The sequence below is a fragment of the Vombatus ursinus genome, unplaced genomic scaffold (assembly GCF_900497805.2).
Source record: "Vombatus ursinus unplaced genomic scaffold, bare-nosed wombat genome assembly UNPS02014170.1, whole genome shotgun sequence".
In the NCBI taxonomy this organism is placed as follows: domain Eukaryota; kingdom Metazoa; phylum Chordata; class Mammalia; order Diprotodontia; family Vombatidae; genus Vombatus; species Vombatus ursinus.
In genome coordinates this window covers 2,348,052-2,369,259 of record NW_020953948.1, presented here as the reverse complement: position 1 = coordinate 2,369,259, position 21,208 = coordinate 2,348,052, and the positions used below count along the sequence as shown (strand labels likewise).

General features: G+C 38.5%; 1 protein-coding gene across 1 annotated transcript in view; it reads right to left on the bottom strand.

The window, feature by feature from the left end:
- The window catches only part of LOC114041226 (vomeronasal type-2 receptor 26-like), a 29,695-nt gene extending 8,746 nt beyond the window's left edge, over nt 1–20,949 (bottom strand). The window contains 7 exon segments of the mRNA XM_027859579.1: nt 1,509–1,623; nt 1,883–1,891; nt 3,680–3,907; nt 7,485–8,052; nt 8,054–8,289; nt 15,992–16,280; nt 20,747–20,949. Of these exon segments, the coding sequence (XP_027715380.1) occupies nt 1,509–1,623; nt 1,883–1,891; nt 3,680–3,907; nt 7,485–8,052; nt 8,054–8,289; nt 15,992–16,280; nt 20,747–20,949 (1,648 nt within the window).
- Between the last annotated feature and the right edge of the window lie 259 nt (nt 20,950–21,208).

Sequence of the window (21,208 nt, the reverse complement as noted above, 5' to 3'; positions counted from 1 at the left end):
ATATCCCAACTTGACCAGTGCTAGGACCCAAAAATCTCCCACTGAGAGTCGAAGGTGGGAGTTCTTTCCCAATGTTCTTTCTCTAATTACAGACCTTCATTTTAAATCTTTCACCACAAACATCAAACATTTTACAAACACACACACAAAGACAAACAGCTGGACAAGACAAAGTACGCACAAATCTAATTTTCTTGTTGGCTTTTTAGGCTATCTTCAGTTAACTGACATCAGCTGTGATCTTCCTTATCTTTCTATCTTATATTTTCCCAGTATTTCCACATCCTCCCTAAGGGAATATCTGGAAGATTGTCCACAAAGGTCTCCTCATTTCCCCTGGTTTCTCTGGTGCCTTTGAATTATTATTCCCCATCTTACTTATTTATCCAAGACTTACTCAGTCTCTGGACCCCAGTAATATGCCCCACCAAGGCAATACTTAATAATCTTCTTTTCTTACCTTGGTCTTACACAGAATTGCTTAATTACCACATGCCTACTTTCCCTTTTCCCTTTTTGTTCCTGGTTCAGCAATGACCTCACTCATTAACCTGGTCCTAGGATCTTGAACAGTACATGAGCTGAGACGCCCACTGAGGATAAATGGAACCATTGAAATCAACAGGATACATCTTCCTGTCCTTACACATCAGCCATCCTCACTCAGGATATTTGGATTCTGTATGGGCCCCCATTTATTAGCAGCAAAAGTTCCAAGAAACCATTGGCAAACCAGAAAAACTTTTTATTAATGACCAAGCAAGGCTGGGTGCCCCATGTGTGGACACACCTTGCAAAAGGGAGAGCAGATCTTTTTATTCCTAGGTCTGAATCATAGTTCCCTCCCCTGTTTCCTCATTGGCTGGGTAATGCAGGGTTTACAGACTATCCGGAGCTCCTAATTTCCCCACGTGAGTCTCTGCCCCTAATTACATCTCCCATTCCCCACTTTTCCTTGTCAACGGACTACAACTGTCAATACCCCAGCAGTTACTCATCACCCTGATGAGGGGATATGCAGAAGCAATGTTCCCAACCACATTTCCTGAAGTTGAAACTTCCTCTCTATGTTGTCTATTAAAATCACAGCTCCTTGAGAGCAGGGCATGCTTTTGTATTAGTATCACTAGAGCTTAGCATAGTGCTTTGCAAATAAATGTCTTTTTTCATTCATTTATCTCATCTCCATCCCTGAATATAAGCCTAGATACATCATAACACATCTCCAAGCCCAAGTCAGACCTGACAGTTTCCAATTAAAAAGACAGACCATAGGTGTATTAAAAAAAAAGATACATTAATAAACAGTTAATAAAAGGACACTTTTCAGGGACCATAGAGCAAATTGCCTCACTTGCACAGATGTCAGCCACTCTGAGACCTAATTCTGTCAGTGCTTTTGATTTTTGCTCTCATGTCCCCATTGACTACATATGGCAATTGTTCTTTAGACAGAGATGTTCCCATGATTTGCATGTGACCATACAAGACTTGGGGAGTAAACTTACCCTTCTGATTGGAAATTTCCCCCTCTGGGCACTGGACACAATCAAAGCAACAAACAGGTTCCCTGTCTTGAGACAGCTTCCTGAATCCAAGGCCACAACTTTCACTGCACCTAGCCTGGGATGTTTGAGCAATAATTGGAGGGAAGCATAAAGATGATTATTGACTACAGAGGAAAGGTACACATGAAGTGTTCCCTGGGATTAAGGACTCCCTATTGCACAAAATCTTCTGAGAAAACTGTTACACAGTATGGGAAAAATTAGGCATATGCCCGCATGTGCCATTGCTACCAAGAAATACTCCAATTAGATACATGATTTAAAGAGGTGACATCATCATCTTCATCAAATTATAGGAGCAAGGGAGAAATTACCTTTAGCACCTATAAATAAATAGAGGAAGAATTCTTGACCAAGTAAGGGCAGAGAGGATTACAGAAGATAAAAATAGTCAATTTTGATTATATTAAATTTAAGTTTCTGTACAACCAAATCCATCCAGTTGAAATCAGACTGAAAATAGGTAACCAGGAAAATATTTGCAGCAATTTTCTCTTGAGCACTCATATCTGAGATATATAAGGAACTGATTTAAATGTATTCCCCAATTAATAATTGGTCAAGACATATGAACAGGCAATTTTCAAAAGAAGAAATCTATGCAAACAACAACCTATGAAAAATTCTCCAAATCACAAAAAAATTGGAAAAATCCAAATTAAAGCAACTTTAAGGTTCCACCTCACACCCACCAGATTAACAAAAATGACAAAAGAGTTAAACAAAGACTGGAGGAGCTGTGGGGAAAGAGGTACTATGCTATTGGTAGAGCTGTGAATTAATCCAATCGTTCTGGAAAACAAGTTGAAATTATTCCCCAAAAGGCACTAAACTTTGCTTATCCATTGATCCATTGATACCACTACTGAATCCGTACCCCAAAGAGATCAGAGGAAAATGACTGATATATACAAAAATATCTATAGCAACTCTTTTTTGTAGTAGTAAAACCAGAAATAAATGGGATGCTCAACTATTGGAGAATGGCCAACCAAAATATGGTATGGGCATGTAGTGGAATATTATTGTATCATAAAAAATGACCAAAAGTATGGGAAACTGAGAACTGAATGAATTGATGCACAGTAAAGTGAGCAAAAGCAAGAGAATATTTTATTCAATAACAACATTATAAAGAAACACTTCAAAAGATTTCAAAACTCTAACTAATGCAATGACCAACCACATACCAGAGGACGCTGATGAAGCATGATACCTACCTCCTGCCAGAGAAATGTTAGATTGAAAAGGAAGAATGAGATACATTTTTTTTACATGGTCAATGTGAGAAATTGCCTAGCTTAACTGTCTATATCTATATCCATACACACACATACATAGACTACATATATGTGTATATATACACACATAGGCTACATATGTATGTATGCATAAACTACATGTATGTGTGTATACTCTTTTTTGCTTACTTGTTTAGTTGGGGGGGGGCTCTCCAAGAAAACAAATATTTGTTAATTGAAAAAATAATAAAATGTTATTTTAAAATAAAATTAATGATATTGGTTTGGTACAGACAAAAAATAGCAAATCTATAGTTTCTGGGTGTGCTCTATGTATTCAGGGGGGGAAATCAAGACTAGTTTGATGGAATAGAATGTTCACTCAATTTGGAGTCTCTCATCTACTCCCATCTCTCTTATTAGCTGGGTGAGTTTGTCTCATGATCTAACCCTCCATAGTTCTTTATTTTCTCATGTGGAAAATTAATATATTAGATCAAACATCTCCAAGTTCATTTCCATAACCCAAATTCTGTAATTTTTAATGAAAATGGTTGATCTCAAAGACATATGGACAACTAGATTTCTGAAGGATACCTAGAAATATAGTCAATTCAGGAAAACAATAAATAAGAACTCTATCTTTCAAAATCTGTCTATATGGCACCAAAAATGATTGGATTGTATAATTTATTTTCCTGAATTGAATAATTTTGATGTATGATTTCAAAGAGATAAAGATTTGGATAAATAGCATTTATTAATAGCCTTGGATGAAGTTATAAAAAGAATTTGGGTTATGGAATGATCCAAATGCAGAGAGTAATGTCCATAACTAGAAGTGGAAAAATGACATGAATCATTTCTTACCTTTGAATCAATCCAGCCCCACACAATTGTCTCCTCACAGATGGTGAAATCATGCCCAAATGGAGTCTGGGGCAGAAACTTCCTAACATTCACAAGAACTTCAGGATTATCAGGGCAGGCTTGGTAGTTCAGAATATCATATTCAGCCACGGAATTTCTTTGTTCATCCAGAACCACCTGGTACCCAGTACTGTTGTTAAATTGGATGTTCTTCAGGAAGGAATGGACCTAAACGTGATGAGAAATCCCAATCACACTCTGTTGCTTGAGGACTAAGAATCATGAGAATAATTGCATTGGAGAATTGGCAATTCAACAAACGTTCCTTAAGTACAATTGATGTCAAATGTACTAGAGATTTTGGACATACTGCAGCTTCATGGTCCCTCCCCCCATTTTTCTATTGTTTAGAAGTTTGATAAAAATTCCTCCTCCTGCCAGGACACCCCTAGGATGAAATCTCAATAATACAAGAAGATTTGGAAATGCTAGTATCCTTTTAGAATCTAATATAGTACACAGTAGGTATTCAATAAATATAATTTAAATCAATGAAAAAGCATTTATTATTTTACCTATTATGTTCCAGACATTGTTATACTTACTGAATTCAGCAGGATCCCAGACATCATTCAGCAATGTGACCATACAGATGTCATCTAGATATCACTGTAAATACTTAAGGAAATTCTGAGTGAACAATATTCTCATTCACTCCTAAACCACCAATACTTACTAGAGTCAGCTTTTACATCAGTTATTATAAAGAGGACCTGGTTCTTTCACTGAAGGAAAAATTTCTCCATATATGCTAATTCCACTTCAGAGGAAGATGGAGTCAGGGATATATTTATTCCTGGGCATCCTAGGTGTCCTTGTGTACCATACCATCATTCAACCTCTTTGGCTCAGAAAGTTTTTTGAATAACAGTTACAGGGGATTTATTCCCCTCGTATTTCAAAGACCTGTAGTTTTCCTGGTTGAGATTGTCTCTCTTAACAAAGACAACTTTTCTCCTCAGCAAGGTACTTCATGAATTGCTATGAACAGGATTCATTACCTGACGATGGCAATGTATCACCTTTCACTTTGGGAAGTTGGCTCTCAGCTGACAGAGGAACCCATACTTAATATCTGTCCAGCTTCACAGTAAGTACCAGAACTTGCACCCCACTACCATAGTATATGAAAACCAATGTCACTTTCAAGCTATAAGGGGAAAATGGGTGGAATTTAGTAGAAAAAGGTTCCTATGAACATACTAAATAGATTATCAAAGTGATTCTGTTTATACTTCTTCAAAGAAAAAAGGTTAAAGATCAGTGCATGACTTCATCTTGTTTCTCTACACATCTAACAGAGTAAACTTTTCTTTTCTTTAAAGTTCTGAGATGCCCTGTTTTGAAACTCATATACAAAGAAAACGAATTTCAGACTTAGAAAGTAAGATTACCTTTTTAGGGAGGTACATGTATAGAAAGAAAAATGTAGTCACTTGGAGTATGTTCCTTAACTTGCTAATTTCACCATTGTTTCTGAACAGAACATTTTAATTTTATTTTTGCTTCATTTTACAAAATATTTTATTGATATCTTTTGTTATTACATCACCCTCATTTTATAGTGTATCTATTGGTTCCCCATCCAATGATTTATCTATTGTAGCAAAAAAGGAAAGGAAAGAAGGAAGCAAGAGAAGGAAGGAAGGAAGGAAAGAAGAAAGGAAGAGAAGGAAGGAAGAAAAGGCAGGAAGGATAAAGGAAGGAGGAAGAAAAAGAAGGGAGAAGGAAAAGGAAGGAAGGGGGAAAAGGAGGAAGTAAAGGAGGGAAGAAGGAAAGCAAAGCTAACCAACATATCAACTGAGTCTGACAGTATTATATAAAGTTCCACCCATATCTCCAACGAAGGGAAATATGCATCTTCTCATATCTTCTTTAGGAAAAAGGTTTTGGTTATTATAATCATATAACACTGAGTTAATTCTAAAAATTCTTTCCACTTACATCATTGCAGTCTTATATATTATTCTCCTAATTCTGCTTACTTCTGTACATCAGTTCACTTAAGTCTTCCCATGCTTCTCTCAATTTTTCATGTTCTTTGTTTTTTATGGCACACTAATATTCCATTATAGGTATGTACCATATTTTGTTAGCCATTCGCCAATCAACAGGTATATCTTTTTCTTCCAAGTTTCTCATTCTCTGCTATCACAAAAAAAGTATTGTTAAAAATATTCTGATGTATTTGTTGGCCTTTCCCTTTCTTTGGCCTTGTTGTAATATTTGCATAGAACCAGATTTTCTGGGTAAAAGACTATGGACATTTTGTTACTTTTCTTAGAATCATTCCAAATTACTTTCCAGGAAGATGGAACCAATTTACAGCATCATCAATAATGCATTAGTGTACCTGTCTTTCCACGTTCCCTCCAATGTTGACTACTCATATTTTTGACATCTTTACCAATTTGTTAGATTTGAATTGAAACTTCAGAGTTGTTTTGATTTTCATTTATCTTATTGGTAGTGATTTGGAACAATCTTTCATGTGGATTTTTAAACAAATTTCAGTTCTTTTAAGGATTGTTATTAATATTCTTTGACCACTTACATATTGAGGAATGCACCTTGGTTTTCCCTATTTGTCTTTGTTTCTTTGGTATTAGATCTTCATCTGAGATAGTTGATATAAAGACTTTACCCAATTATTAGTTTCCATTCTTGTTCTAGTTACATTGATTTGATTAATGAAATAACTTTTCACATTCATGAAATTATTCATTATGTTTACATACACGGAATTATTATCTCCCATCTCTTATTTACTTAAGGATTCTCTGCCTAGCTATTGTTATAAATGGTACCTGATCTATGTCTCTTTTAATATTTTTAGATGATAATCTTATGCCTCTTCTAATATTTTTAGAATGTGCTTTAAAATTTCAGTTGTATATATACCTTTTTCATTATTGGCATATAGTGTATGGTATTGGTCAAGATCCAATTTTGGTCAAATTACTTTCCAACATTCCCAGCAGTTCTTATCAAATAGGGAGTTTCTCCCCAAATAATTATTGTGTTCATGTTTGTTCATCACTGGCTTATTGAAATCAGTTGTTTTAAATTCTTCCTTAACTTACCCTGTTACAATGATCTAATTTTTTTCAATTTTTACACCAGTACCAAATAATTTTGATAATGACTGTTTCATAGCATAATTTGAGTTTGAGAGGTACTATTCTGTCTTCATTCCTACTTTTGTTTTTCAATTTTCCCATAAGGAAAATTTCTTAACAAATTAAACCTATAATGAATCTATATGAGTGGTGTCAAACTCAAATAGAACTGGGGATCACAAATTCACACATACAGATCCCTGTAGGCTATATATTGATATATTTTTAAATGAAATACTATTTACTTTTTCTGCATTTTTATCTCTTTTGTTAATGTTTCCCATTCACATTTTAATCTATTTTGGGCAGCACTGGGAAGGCCACAAATTTGATTCTCTTAATTTAAAACTCCTTCCTAGGCAACAGGACATGTAAAGACATTTGAAACCCTTAGAAAGGATACAATTTTTTTTTTTTCAGGAAGAAAAGATCTTGAGTTTCCCCATACCACAGGTTTTGCCAACTCACCATTATTACCGCTCATCCTTAATTCTAAGACAGATCTCTTAGGATTCCAAGATGAAACATAAGAAAACCAAGAAATGATAGACCATAGGTATACCTCACTCTCTTGGGCCCTGGGAGAATCTAAAGGGATAATATAACTCATTATGAAAGTATGTCACCTGCTAGAATCAAGGTACCAGATGACTTTCTTCATTGTCTATAAATTCTATTTCTGATCTGATCAGGGACATTTCATGAAGGGCCCAGTCCACTGCATACATAGCATTGTAGATGGTATAACTCAGTTCAGACATGGTCATGTCAAAATGATGCAAAGGCAGATTCTCCAAGGAAGTATTTGGTGAACATTTCTCTCCTTCCACTACTATGGGATCACCTGTACACATAAAAACTGATTGCCAGAAACTCTTAAGGAAAGTGTCCTCAGGGTACTTAGTAGGGTTTATTAATCTGAGAAAATGTTTGAATCCAGGAATTTCTCTTGTCTGTTGTGAAAATATTAAAGCCCCATGAAAACTGTATGCAACTAAATTATGAGGTCTAACTGTAATATCCCAATGAGATGTGACAACCCACACCTTCAATACTAGAAAGGCAGGATTCTGTGAATGTCTCAGGATCATTAGTGTATCTGAATCCCCATGAATGACAATCACTGTGGCTGATGATTGCAGGATCCTGGGCATGAAAGCCACATGGGATTCAGCATGGCGTCTCTCACTAACAGATCTTCTCTGTAAAGGCTACGCAGGCATTATTACTGGACATCTCTGTTTGCATATCCCAGAAGAATGTTTCACCACTCATGTCATCTGGGGCAACGAGCCCCACCCAGTTCCAGCCAAAATATAACAGTAGCCTGACTATACCCACATGGAGAAAGGAGTCCATTGGAGTCATTTGATAGAGAAAAGGAAATTTGACTTTGTCATTCAGAATGGGATCAAATGGACAATAGCTGATCTGAATAGGTAGAAACATGATTTGTTTTGAGTTACAGGAAACATACTGAGAGAGTGATATCAGGAAAATCCAAATAATCACTCACAAAAAAATCTTAAAAAGAAAAAAATATATGAATTTCAGATTATACTGGCAATTAAAAGGGTAGTTGAAAATTCTGTCATATGTCACACTTAGAAGACCTTATTGAAGCTACTGTTGGGAAATAACTTTTCTAGTAGTTTTAGAGACTCTAGTTCTCCTGTAATCTCTCACACAGCACACCTCAGCCATCTTTCTTTTTTCCCCCAAATACCAGGATACCTCCTCATTGTACCTGTGTGTGTGTGTGTGTGTGTGTGTGTGTGTTTTAATTCTTTGCCTTAAATTATTTTCTGGGGTAAAACTGTTTTCTTATTCAGCAAGTGTGAGGAGGGAACATGAAGGTGACTCTTTTTATAAGTGAAAGAGCAAATAGTGTTGTGAGAGCAAACAGAATTGTGATACACGGTTTTTTAGTTGAACTGTAAGGATGGAGGGTATCACTTTTAGCAAGATGCAGAGTAGATGGAATTCCACCATGACTCAGAGAGAGTATGTGATGTTTACATTCTTATTGTGGTCAAGGGATAAAGCATAAGCTGAAGAGAAGGTAAAAAGGCTTAAAGACTGCCCCCCCCCCGTTTTAAGATTATTGAGAAGTATGAAATACTCCTTTTTGTTCTTTTTTAGACAATTGGGGTTAAGTGACTTGCCCAGGGTCACACAGCTAGTAAGTGTCAAGTGTTTGGTCTGAGACCAGATTTGAAATCAGGTCCTCCTGACTTCAGGGCCAGTGCTCTATCCACTGTGCCACCTAGCTGCCCCAATTTTTTTTTGTAAGACAATTGGGGTTAAGTGACTTGTCCAGAGTCACACAGCCAGTAAGTGTTATGTGTCTGAGGGCAGATTTGAACTCAGGTCCTCCTGACTCCAGGGTCAGTGCTCTATCCAATGCATCACCTACTTGCCCCTGAAATAACTTCTTTAAAAAACAAATAAAATGACCAAAAAGGGTTTCAAAATGGAAACAGAGGCCAAAGAACCCATAGATTCAAGGGAAATCCAATGTCAGGAAGTTGAAGAGCAGAAGAATGTCACCCAGAAGAGACAGGGAAGAAGGAACACTGACCCCTTGAAACAGGAATAAATAGGAGATATATTTAGAAGAGTAGGAAACTAGACAGGCTGAATAGGATGCAACTGATGTGGAAGTGTAAGGAACTCACCAACCCAGAGTTTGAAAAAGTCACCTACATATGATGTCTTCCAAGGAACCATTAAGGTGGATCCACAGCTATGAGCAGGTGAGAACTCATCCACCAGGGCCAGAAGAAGAAGAGCTTTGTCAGAGTGTTTGGTGAGGCCTGGTGAGCTTATTGACCTGATGATATCCATAATAGAGTGGTCTTCTATCTTTTGGCAGTATGTATCCAAAACATGATGGAGAAATTTCCAAGATTTGCAGTACTCCCTACTTCTGATGATTCATTCACACAAATGATCACTACTCCCAGAAAGAACCTAAAAAATATTGCTAAAGAGGAGGATGTCTAGATATTAGGGATGTTAGATCAAAATATTAGGGGCATATGTGGTGGTATCATCACCACAGTCCATCCAAGGCAAATAATTTAGAAGATAAAGGTAGACCTGAGAAGAAAATAGAATGTTTAGGAGATGATGTTTGAGAATATTATGTGGATTGGGGATCACAATTTAAATACAGTTATGATATTCTCCTTCTGAGAGATGGACAACAGTTAACAAGAGCTAATAATATCAAATTTATTTAGAGCCTTGCAAGTGTAATCAAAAAAGATTTAAACTGAAAATGAAGAGAGAAAAACTTCCTCTCTCTATCTCTCTTTTCTCTCTCTCCCCCTCTGTGTGTGTGTGTGTCTGTCTGTCTGTCTCTCTCCCTGTCTCTGTCTGCCTCTCTCTCCATCTATCTATCTATCTATCTATCTATCTATCTATCTATCTATCTATCTATCTATCTATCTATCTATCTATATTTCAGGCAAAATGCCAGAGATTCTTACCTTTTATACCAAATATACCAGGAGTCCTTAACATTTTTGCATGTAATAGACCTATCTGATTGTTTGGCAAAGCTCATAGACTCCTTCTCATAATAATGTTTTTAAATGTATGTAACAGTTGGAGTGGGGAGTGAGCCCCACGGGTATGGTAAGACTCCACTTGTGGAAAGGAGGACACTGTCCTTGTGTGGTTCAAAGTTGGGGCAGTATAGACATTTCTAACCCCCTCCCACCCCTCTCCAAGGGAGACTTTCATTCCTGCCAATAGGGGAAGCATGAGGTTGGGTTCAGAGGCCACCACTCCACTCTCCTCAGAGAGAAGGCATACCAGGTTAGAAGTATATCTATCTTCTCCCTTAAATATTATTAACCTAGGGGATATGATCAGGTCCCACCTAACTTTTGATCACTTTGTCACTTTGGGAAGAAGGGTGGACCCCAATCCCGAGCTTGACCCTTTTCCCACCTAATACCAGTTTCCCGATGAACACACACAGTGAATAGCAAAGAAATCTCCAAAGTGGCAAGCTGGGGATAGGTACATGGTGAAGACTGCTTGCTCCTCTCATGCCTTCCCAGGGTTTTTTCCTTCCAACACCTGTAGTGGGGTTGTCCTCTCCCATTTTCTCTCTCGAAGCTGGAAGCTGACTTGATACCCAATGAAGATTTTCACTTGGAGAATCCTCAAAGGAAACTCAAAAGGGAACTCGCTCGGAGGGCTCCAAAGAATTCCAGCTTGAACAGTCCCCAAAGGGCTGAAAACTGAAGCTCCTCCACTCTCAGCAACTCTTCCCAACCCCTTACCCTGGGCAAGACCTTCATTTCTACCAATAAGGAGCGAGTCCCCTACCAATGGGCCTTAGGACAGGGGTTACATTCATAAAAGTTAAATACAAAGGATTACAAAGCAAACCGATGATACTGTGGAGAAGTATGGTGGAGAATACTTGGCAGTCATCAGTAGGGGGCAGAAACAGAAGCGCTATTGTCACCTAGGCATAATACAAACCACTTGTAAATGAAGAGAAGAGAGAGATAGAGTTCAGGAAACAAATTACAAGCTTGCACAATTACCCTGAGACCTGCTAGTACTTTCTCTCTGCTGAAAGTAAACAGGTCAATAATGTCTTAACCTTCCAAAATGCTAACTTCAATCTCCTACAAGAAAAGTCCTGTGCATGGCACTCTTCTGTGCTAACTACCTATATGGTCACTCAATCTTGCCAGGCCACTGTTTCCTCATTTGTAAAAATGTAATGGTTTGTGAAGTCCCTTGCAGTTCTAAACCTATGATCTTATTCTGGATATGATTTTAACCCATGAAGAACTGTGTGCTGTGGTGGGAATGGTGGTAACCCCGGAAGGAAAGGTCCATCTCATCTGAGAATTGTTGATAGACAAGAAAGAAAATGCTGGGAATAATTTGACCTACACATTAGATTTGGGAATGGTAGATTACAGAGACTTTAGAAACAGGCTAGATTAGAATCTGTGGCATGAAATTCTGTAGGACAAATCATACTAGGAAGGATCTCTAAAGAATGACATTTTCATGACACAAAGACAACCGATTCCACTGATGAGGGAAAGGGAATAAGCATTTATAAAGTGTCTGCAATGTACCAGGCACTGTTCTAAGGACGTTTTACAGATATCTCATTTCATTCTCATAAGAACCCAGCAAAGTAGGTGCTATTATTATCCCCATTTTACAGTTGAGGAAGCTGAGGCAACAGAGATTAAGTGACCTGCCCAGGGTCATACATCTAGTAAGTAGCTGAGGCTAGATTTGAACTAGTCTTCCTAACTCAAGGCCCAGCCCTCTCCACAGTGCCGTCATCTGTCTCTAACCCCTGAGGAAGAAAGAGAAAAGTTATGTACAAACTTACATATTCCAACAGTGGCCAAATCTTACTATTTCTACTTTCGCATCTGTCAATTCTACTCCTTCTCTCTATTCATACAGCTACCACTTTATTTAAGGACCTCATCACCTTTCACCTAGATCAGGAGTAGGGAACCTGCAGCCTCCAGGCCACATGTGGCCCTCTAGGTCCTTGAGTGTGACCCTTTGACCAAATCCAAACTTCACAGAACAAATCCCCTTAATGAAAGGATTTGTTCTGTGAAACCTGGACTTAGTCAAAAGGCCACACCTGAGGACCTAGAAGGCCACATGTGGCCTCGAGGTTCCCCACACCTGACCTAGATCATTACACCAGCCTTTCATTTTCTCCCCTTTGCAAGTCTCTGCACAGTTGCCAAAGTGATAGATACGACCATATCTCTCCTCTATCTGCCCAAAGTGAGAGATATGATCATATCTCTTCTCTATACAATTGAATCCAATGTCTCCTTGTTGGCCTTAGGATAAACCTTTCTGCTTAGCATTTAAAGCCCTTCAAAACCTGCACCAACCTAGTTTTCTAGACTCGTTACACATGCCTCCTCCTCTCACCTTCTGCAATCTAGCCAAACTTCCCTTTTCTCTCTTTTGCTCACATAACACTATATTGCCCATCTCTCTGCCTTTGTACTTGAAATCCCCCGTGCCTGCAATGTATTACCTCCTCCCTTCTACCTTAGACAAACCTTCTTTTCCTTCCAGACATAGTTTAAGCAAAACCTCCTATATGAAATCTTTCCTAATCCTTCCCTTCTAACTAGTAATGCCCTCCCTCCCAAGCTACTTTGTATTTGGCAACTTTGTGCTATTTCTCTTTTTATTCATTCTCTATATAGTTAGATATTCATTTGTTGTCAATTGTGGGGGAACACAAGCTCCTCAAGAGCTGATTGCTTCATTCTTTCTAGTTACATTCCCATCCCCCTCACTCTTCAACTAGCATAATGCCCCATGAAGCAGGTGTTTAATGCATACTTGCCGATTCATTGACTCATAAACAAAATAGAAGCAAGGGCAAATAGTTAAGGACAAATACGAAAGTATGGCCCTGTCACATAAGAATATCACAAGGACTGATGAAGGTCAGAATGAGCTTAAACTAGCAAAGAAAAAAAATTTAAATGATAATTCACTTAGGTGCATTCAAAACGACTGAATAACTAGACCCAAAGAGTAGTCATTGATGATTCAATGTTGCCTTGAGAGGACATTGCCGAGTGAGTGTCCCAGAAGTCTGTTCTCAGCCCTGTACCATTTAACCTTTTTGTAAAAAAGAAAAACAATGAACTGAATAAAGATATCACCAATATGCCAATCGAATTTAGAAAACACAAAAATTTGGGAAGGGTATCTTACACAATTGATAACAGTCAAGATACGATTAAGGTGTTGCTTGACTTATCTTGGGCTAGATCTAATAAGATAAAGTATAATGGGGGAAATCTAAGGTCTTGCATTTGTATTAAAGTATGTTCAACAAGCCCAAGATAGATGAGAAATGGCTACATAATGATTCGTTTAAATGACAATCTTGGCGTTTTAGTGGACTACAAGCTTAATATGAGCTTGTGCTGGTCTATATTAAGAGAGGCAGAGCTTCCTGGAATAAGGATATGATAGTCACCTCTGTACTCTGCTCTACTCAGATCATATTGTAAGTATAACATTCATTTACTGATGTCACATTTTAGGAAGGACATTGACATTGGAGGGCATCCACATTAGTGATGGATCTCAAGTTCATTCCATATGAGAATCTTTTAAAATAATAATGAAGGTTCAGCCTGGGGAAAGGATAATTTAGGTGGAATATTCTAGGTGTCCTCAAATACTTGGACTGTCTTATGGAAGGGAGGACTAAATATGTTCTACTTAGCCTTAGAGTGCAGAAATAGGAGCAAGGGGTGGAAATTTCAAGGGGAAACGTAGGCTTTAGCTAAAGGGGAAAAAATTCCAAAAAAGATAAAGGCGCTTTCTAATGAGCTTCCTTGGGAGGCAATAGGTTTCCTATCCCTGGAGATCTTTTTGAAAATCCATAAGGAAGAATCGTCAGGTGTGTCACACATGAGACAATTCTTGTTCATGTATGGGTTGGGTTAAGTGTCCTCATAGGGCTCTCCATTTAACTCAGAGGTTTGGTGATTCTGAACAGAATGGTGATGATGGATGCAGAGAAAAGGGACCTGCCCAACTCTTTATTTTCCCTGACAAGTAACATGGTCTTCAGACCAGGAAGCACGAATCAAAATGGATGCTAGGAATTCAGTTCAACAAACATTTATTAAGTGCCTGCTAAGTGAGATGTCTGCCGGCATCTAAGTGGTTCAGGGCGTAGAGCACTGGGTCTGGAGTCAGCAAGACCCGAGTTCAAATCTGATATCCTTAGCTTTGTGACCCTGGGCAAGTTACTTACCCTCTGTTTGCCTAATCCACTAGAGAAGGAAATGACAAACAATGCCAGTATATTTGCCAAGAAAAGCCTATATGAGGTCACAAAATCAGATATGACTGAACAACAGGGCAAGTGAAATGCCTAGTCCCACACACACACACACACACACACACATACACTGAAACCTTCTGACTTCAAAAAACCTAGATTCTGTAGAAAGCTTGGTAGACAGGGAAAATATTATTTATGCAAATAAATAGAAACAAAGCATATACATATTCTAATGTCCCTTCCAGATCCAAATTCCGTGAAAGTCATATGTTTCTGAGTAGGACTCTTGGAGGTTCAGTTCAGCAAAGTCTGGAAAAGGCCTATAGAGTATGTCTAGAAAATGTATCTAAAGCACTTTGCAAAACTTAAAGTAATAGATGATAATGATGATGATGATGATGATGATGATGATGATGATGATGATATCTGACAGTGTAGGTACTGCAAGGCTCAAGAAGATGTGCAGATCTCAACCTGACAATTTAGAGACCTCTTTCTGAAATGGATGGAAGTTATCCACAAACTTATCTTCTTACCTCTTAAATGACTTCCTGGATTTCTCTAAGTTTGAGAAGCATTCAAGGTCACAAAAAGACAAACACCAATTTTTTTATGGGCAGAGGTGAATTTGTATGTCATTCTATACCACCCAGAAAGCTGTTCTATGTAATGCTCAATAGCAAAATGTAGATGAATTATTCATTTGACTCAATACCAAAGCAGTGACAGATATGGCAAAGTCATCCTAATAGCTTCATACACTTGATTTTCAGTGCATCAATTAATGTTACTATCACACGGGGGTGGAAAGTAAATCTAAAATATTTTACATAGGTATATTTTATGTATGGACTTTTTAAGAGTGTAAGATATGTCTCCTTCCCATGTCCTCCTCTTCCCCTTTCATTTAATGCATAGTTTCTTTTGCCATTGTCCAAAATAATCTGCGTATTTCCATGCGGCACCCAGTAGTATCTACATAAATCTGTTTTTTTAATTAAAAAGATGAATTTATTGATAGCCAGGATCATCTCAGAGTTTGAGAGGCAAAATGATAAGATAGTATAGTAGAAAGAGCAGCCACCTGGGAGTAATGAGACTTGGGTTGTGTCCGTAAGAGCTTCGGCAAATTACTTTGTCCATTTCTTTAGTTTTCTGAGCTGTAAAATGATGAAGCTGCTTTAGGTGACCTCCAAGGTCAATTCTAGTTCTAAAATAGATGATTTTAATTCTCTCCTAGCTGCATAATATGGGGAAAACTCGGGGGAGGCAGCCTCTGAAAGACACTACTGATGCAAGTTTCATTATTCCCACCTGGGTCCCCATCTGGACAGATAATGAATATGTAGCTCCTCCAATGAGAGCCACAGATTTGTCCTGCCTTGAACAGCTGTAATTGGGTATCATGTGGCTTGATCCTGACAGCCACATCAGGGAGCTCTCCATGGTCCTTGCATCACTAGGGTAGGCATTGTAGATGGGATATCCCAGGGTAGTGTTGGGTAACAGACTGGGGTTCTTGTTGATCTCCACAGAAAACTTCAGAGCCAGTACTTGCTGGTAATTTTTATGCATCCATCTGTTATGAAGGGTAGATACTGTCAGGAAATTGCCATTATTGTGAATTTAGAAGCTCCCTCCAAAGCCTAAACATACTGTATGACTCTTGTCCATTTTCTCCCACTATGCTGAACGCCTCAGTAAATATAAGTGGAAGTCTCATATCTGAGATCAAAAATATATTTCCCAAGGAGAAGGTGGGCAAGCTGTGGCTATATAGCAGTTAGTCCTAAGACTATCTGGGGGTTGTAGTGCACTGCTAGTTCAGTAAAAGATGATGTGACACCATGGCAAGAAAACTGGCTTTGCAATGGTTACTGGACAAGAGTTCAAATGCTGGTTTTGTCCCCTATTACCCATTACCTTCCTGACCTCAGGCAAGTCAGAACTACTGTTAGCTTCAAGTTCCTCATCTTGAAAATGAAGAGTTTGGACTAAATGGCCTGTATTTTCCATTTGGCTCTAAATCTATGATTCTGTTTGTTATTATCCTATGAGCAAACAGTGTAATGTTTTATAAAAAATCATGGGATCATAAACTGGAGATGGAGGGGCAATAATAAGAAAGAAGGAAAAGAAGGAGGGAAGGAGGAGAGAGATAGGGAGGGAGGGAAGGGAAAGAAGGAGGGAGAAAGGAAAGAAGAAAGGAAGGAAGGAGGGGAAGGAGGGAAGGAGGGAAGAGAGGGAGAGAAAAGAAATGGAGGTAGAAAGGGATGGGGAAGAAAGGCAAGGAGGAATGTAGGAAGCAAGGAAGGAAGGAGGAAAAGTAGGAAGGAAGACAGGGAGGGAGGAAGGGAAGGAAAGAGGGAGAAAAGAAGGAAGAAAGGAAGATAAGAAGGAAGGAGAAAAGAAGGGAGGGAGGAAGAAATAACTTCAAGTAGAGTAAAAATAAGATTTGGAAAATAATCCTAGAATTTTCAATTGGACTACAAGAACATGTGAAAGTCATTGTTTTACTGGACACAATAAATTGCCAAAACCTGATGCCTGCAATTTGACTTTGTATGACTTAACTCTTCATCCTTCTTAAACTCATTGACTTAAGTCCTAGGAATTTATTCCTAGTTCCTGATTTTAAAAAATGCTAAATATATGAAAAATCACAACAAAGAACCAGATGAAAGTCCTGACCCTCATTCTGCTTACATTCACTACAACCAGTTCAATTTGACTAAAGTATAAGGGCTGGGTTACATAGTAGTGGTCCACAAGATTGTACGATTTTATTGGAAGGACTAGATTCTGTACAGCTAAGGGTATACAGATTTATTCTCTAGGCAGCATGGCACCATCAATTTTTATGGGCTACAATGTCATTGTAGTCTAGGAAACTTAATCCACTAAAACACATAGTAAAATGACTAGGGTTTGTAATGTTGGCAGGAGAGCAATTAGGAAGGTATTGCAATAATTCTAGGATTCATGTTGATTAAGCACCTGAACCAGGGAGGGGGCAGTGAGACTGGAAGAGAAGAATTGATTGAAGATGAATTATGAGCTTGATGATTTATATGGGATGTGGGGAAGAGGAATAAGTCAAAGATTCAACATTTGAAGTCTAAGGAACTTGTACTGTCATTAACAGTCATGGAGAAATAAAAGTGAGGAGTTAGTTTAGAGGAAAGATCATTTTTATCTGTTTTCTCATATAAGCTTGCTGTCGGGATATTCAAATGCAAATATTTCAGGAATTACTTAACTAGATCTCAAAAGAGCAATTGAAGCCAGAGACTGAAACATGGGAGCTGCTGAGATAGAGGTGATGGATAAGGTTGTGAGAGAGGATGATATTACAGAGGAAAAAAATATACATACCAAGAGGAAAGTGTAAAAACCCAACCCCTTCAAGAATATCCACACTTAAGGAGTATGAGAGGAGAAATTCCCCACAAATAGAGATAGAGAAGAAATATTCAGGGAGTAAAAATATAATTGGGATGTTGCAAGCCACTGTTAGTAAGTATAGAGAAGTTGTCAGAAGGAGGTTAATTCAAACATAACAGGTTTAAACACTGCAGAGAGGGTGAGGAAGGATTAGGGTTGATTAAAAAGTCATTGTATTTGATGATAAAAGCAACTATGGCATAGTGGATAGAGGGCTGGTGTCAGAGGTTTAAAAAAACAACCTAGGTTCAACTCTGATCTCTGAAACATATGACTGAGTGACCCTGGGCAAGTCACTTAACTTCTTAGTGCCCCAAGAAACTCTAAGATCATAAACTGAAGAGTAGGTGCCTATCTGCATCAGTAGAGAGAGTTTCCTCATAGAGAATTCCCAATGTAGATGAAATTGCTGACTAGTTAAACATGATAAAGAGATCAATAGTGACATGAAATAGTTTCACTTAAAGAAATTGGGGTAGGGCAGCTAGGTGGTACAGTGGCTAGAGCTCCAGGCCTTGGAGTCAGGAGGACCTGAGTTCAAATCCAGCCTCAGACACATGACACTTACTGGCTGTGTGACCCCGGGCAAGTCAATTAACCTCGATTGCCTCACCAAAAAAAAAAAAGAAAAGAAAAGAAAAAGAAATTGACAGTGGGAGCCTGGGCTCACAGAAGAGATAAAGATAAATGACTTAAGAGATGAATCAACAGGGCGCAGCTAGGTGGTGCAGTGATAGAGCACTGGCCCTGAAGTCAGGAGGACCTGAGTTCAAATCCAGTCTCAGACACATCACACTTACTAGCTGTGTGACTCTGGGCATGTCACTTAACCCCAACTGCCTCACAAAAAAAAAAAAGAGATGAATGAACAGATATTTTATAGCAGATTATCAGCCAAAGCGAAAGAGACTCAAGAATTCTTGCTGTTGGATTAGCATGTCTGAACTGGAACTCCACTCCCCTTAAACACTCCCCTAGCCCTGCTAGTAGGTCATAGCACTGGGCTCCTCACTCAATTCTACTTCCAAATTCATAAACGTTCTTGTGATTCCATGTTCCCCTCTCCCTTTGCTCAGGCGTTTCAGTCATATATGACTCTTTGTGATCCTATTTGGGGTTTTCTTGGTAAAGATACTGGAGTGATTTGTCATTTCCTTCTCCAGATCATTTTACAGATGGGGAAACTGAGGCAAACAGTTACATGATTCACCAACGGTCACACAGCTAGTAAGTGTTTGAGGCTGGATTTGAACTCAGATCTTCCCGCCTCCAGGCCCAGTGTTCTATCCATTGCACTATCTTGCTTCCCTTCTTCTTCCTTACTACTCCTAAACGCATTCTTCATTCTCACCATTCTCTCTTCATTTCTTTTTTTATCCCCAGTATTTCTCCCAGTGACTGGTGCATAGCAGCCCCTTAATAAATGTTTATTGATTGATTGATTCAATGCCAGACTACCATCCATAGGACAACAATTATGGAATTGGTAAGATATGCGTTCAAATCCTACCTCAGGCATTTACTCTGTGACCTGAATAAAACACTATTCCTGACAGCCTCAGTTTCCTTATCCATAAAATGCCTGAAATAAATTAGGTACGTAATAAATCCTTGTTGATCAACTGAATGATTGATTTGTAACATGTCAATAATAATAGCACCTACTTCACAGGATTGGAATATCAAATGAGAAAATAGATGTGAAGTGCTTAGCAAATATTAAAGTGTTAATATAAACATGAGATATTGTTATTTTATCCAGATCTGAAAATTTCAAGTGACAAAATCACCTCTATTAATACAGATTAGAAACAGTTCTGCAACATAATGCTTTAAAGAATTATTATTTAAAGAATAGAGGTAGGGCAGCTAGGTGGCGCAGTGGATAGAGCTCCAGCCTTGGAGTCAGAACGACCTGAGTTCAAATCTGGTCTCAGACACTTAACACTTACTAGCTGTGTGACCTTGGGCAAGTCACTTAACCCCTATCACCTCACCAAAAAGAAAAAAAAAACAATAGAGGTACTGGGGAGATAGAAATGGAATTAGTAATTTATCCAGTATTCTTCAGTCAACTAGTATCAGAAGCAGCCCTTGAACTTGTCTTTCTGACTCAGAGGTTGCCTCTCTATCCACTACACCTCATTGCCTCTCTTCCAAAAATTACCACTGTTGTTGCCATCTTGTTCTCAGTTTTCAATGGAATTCAGATCCAAATGGCACTGGGACAAGTTGCTATCTTGCAATTATACCCTTATATCCATTGTTCTATAGAATATTGCACAAGTAGATAAAATAATTGCTTTTTGTAATTGAACTAAAGTACAATGTCAATTCATCTTTGGGACAGCCTTAGTAGGACACAGGATGGCAGGGACAATATGGATTTATTATCAATATGGTCATCCAGTGCATTTTGCTACCTCTTTCCTATACCCCAGAGTAGAAAAAGGTATGATTTTCTTTTATTTCCATTTAAGGGCAACCTAGGGGCTGGTTTGGAGTTCGTGGGGATACTTGGCTGCCTTTCCAATTGGTCCCTTTCACAATCATCAAGGAGCAAGCCCATTCTTTCAGAAATGATGCCATGGACATACTTACTGATAAGTATGGCAGGCCTTGTGATGTTCAGATCCTGTGAAACTGCTTACTTCAAGAGAATATAGGGAGAAAAATCCCCCAATGATCAGGTCCCCATCTTGGGAGACATGAGGACTGCTCTGTGGGAAGGAGAGGAACTTTTCTGTCCTCGACACAGAAAAGGGCAGCTCAATGATTAGTAACAGGAAAATTGGAGTGAGCATCCAGACAAGATGTCTTGAACACCCCCAAAGCTCTCAGTCTATATGGAGCTGACAAACCATGTTCAGGGTGAGAGTAATTGCAGTTACATTCCAATGAGAAAGCTCTCCCACAAAGGTCTCCTCCCTTAAATGATTTCCAGTTTCTGCTTTGCCTCTGATACCTGAGATAACACAATACAACATGAGTCCAGCCCTTGTCCAGAACAAAGTCAGTGTTGGATTAAAAGGCAGTGCTTATAAAGTTTCTGTGACACGTAAT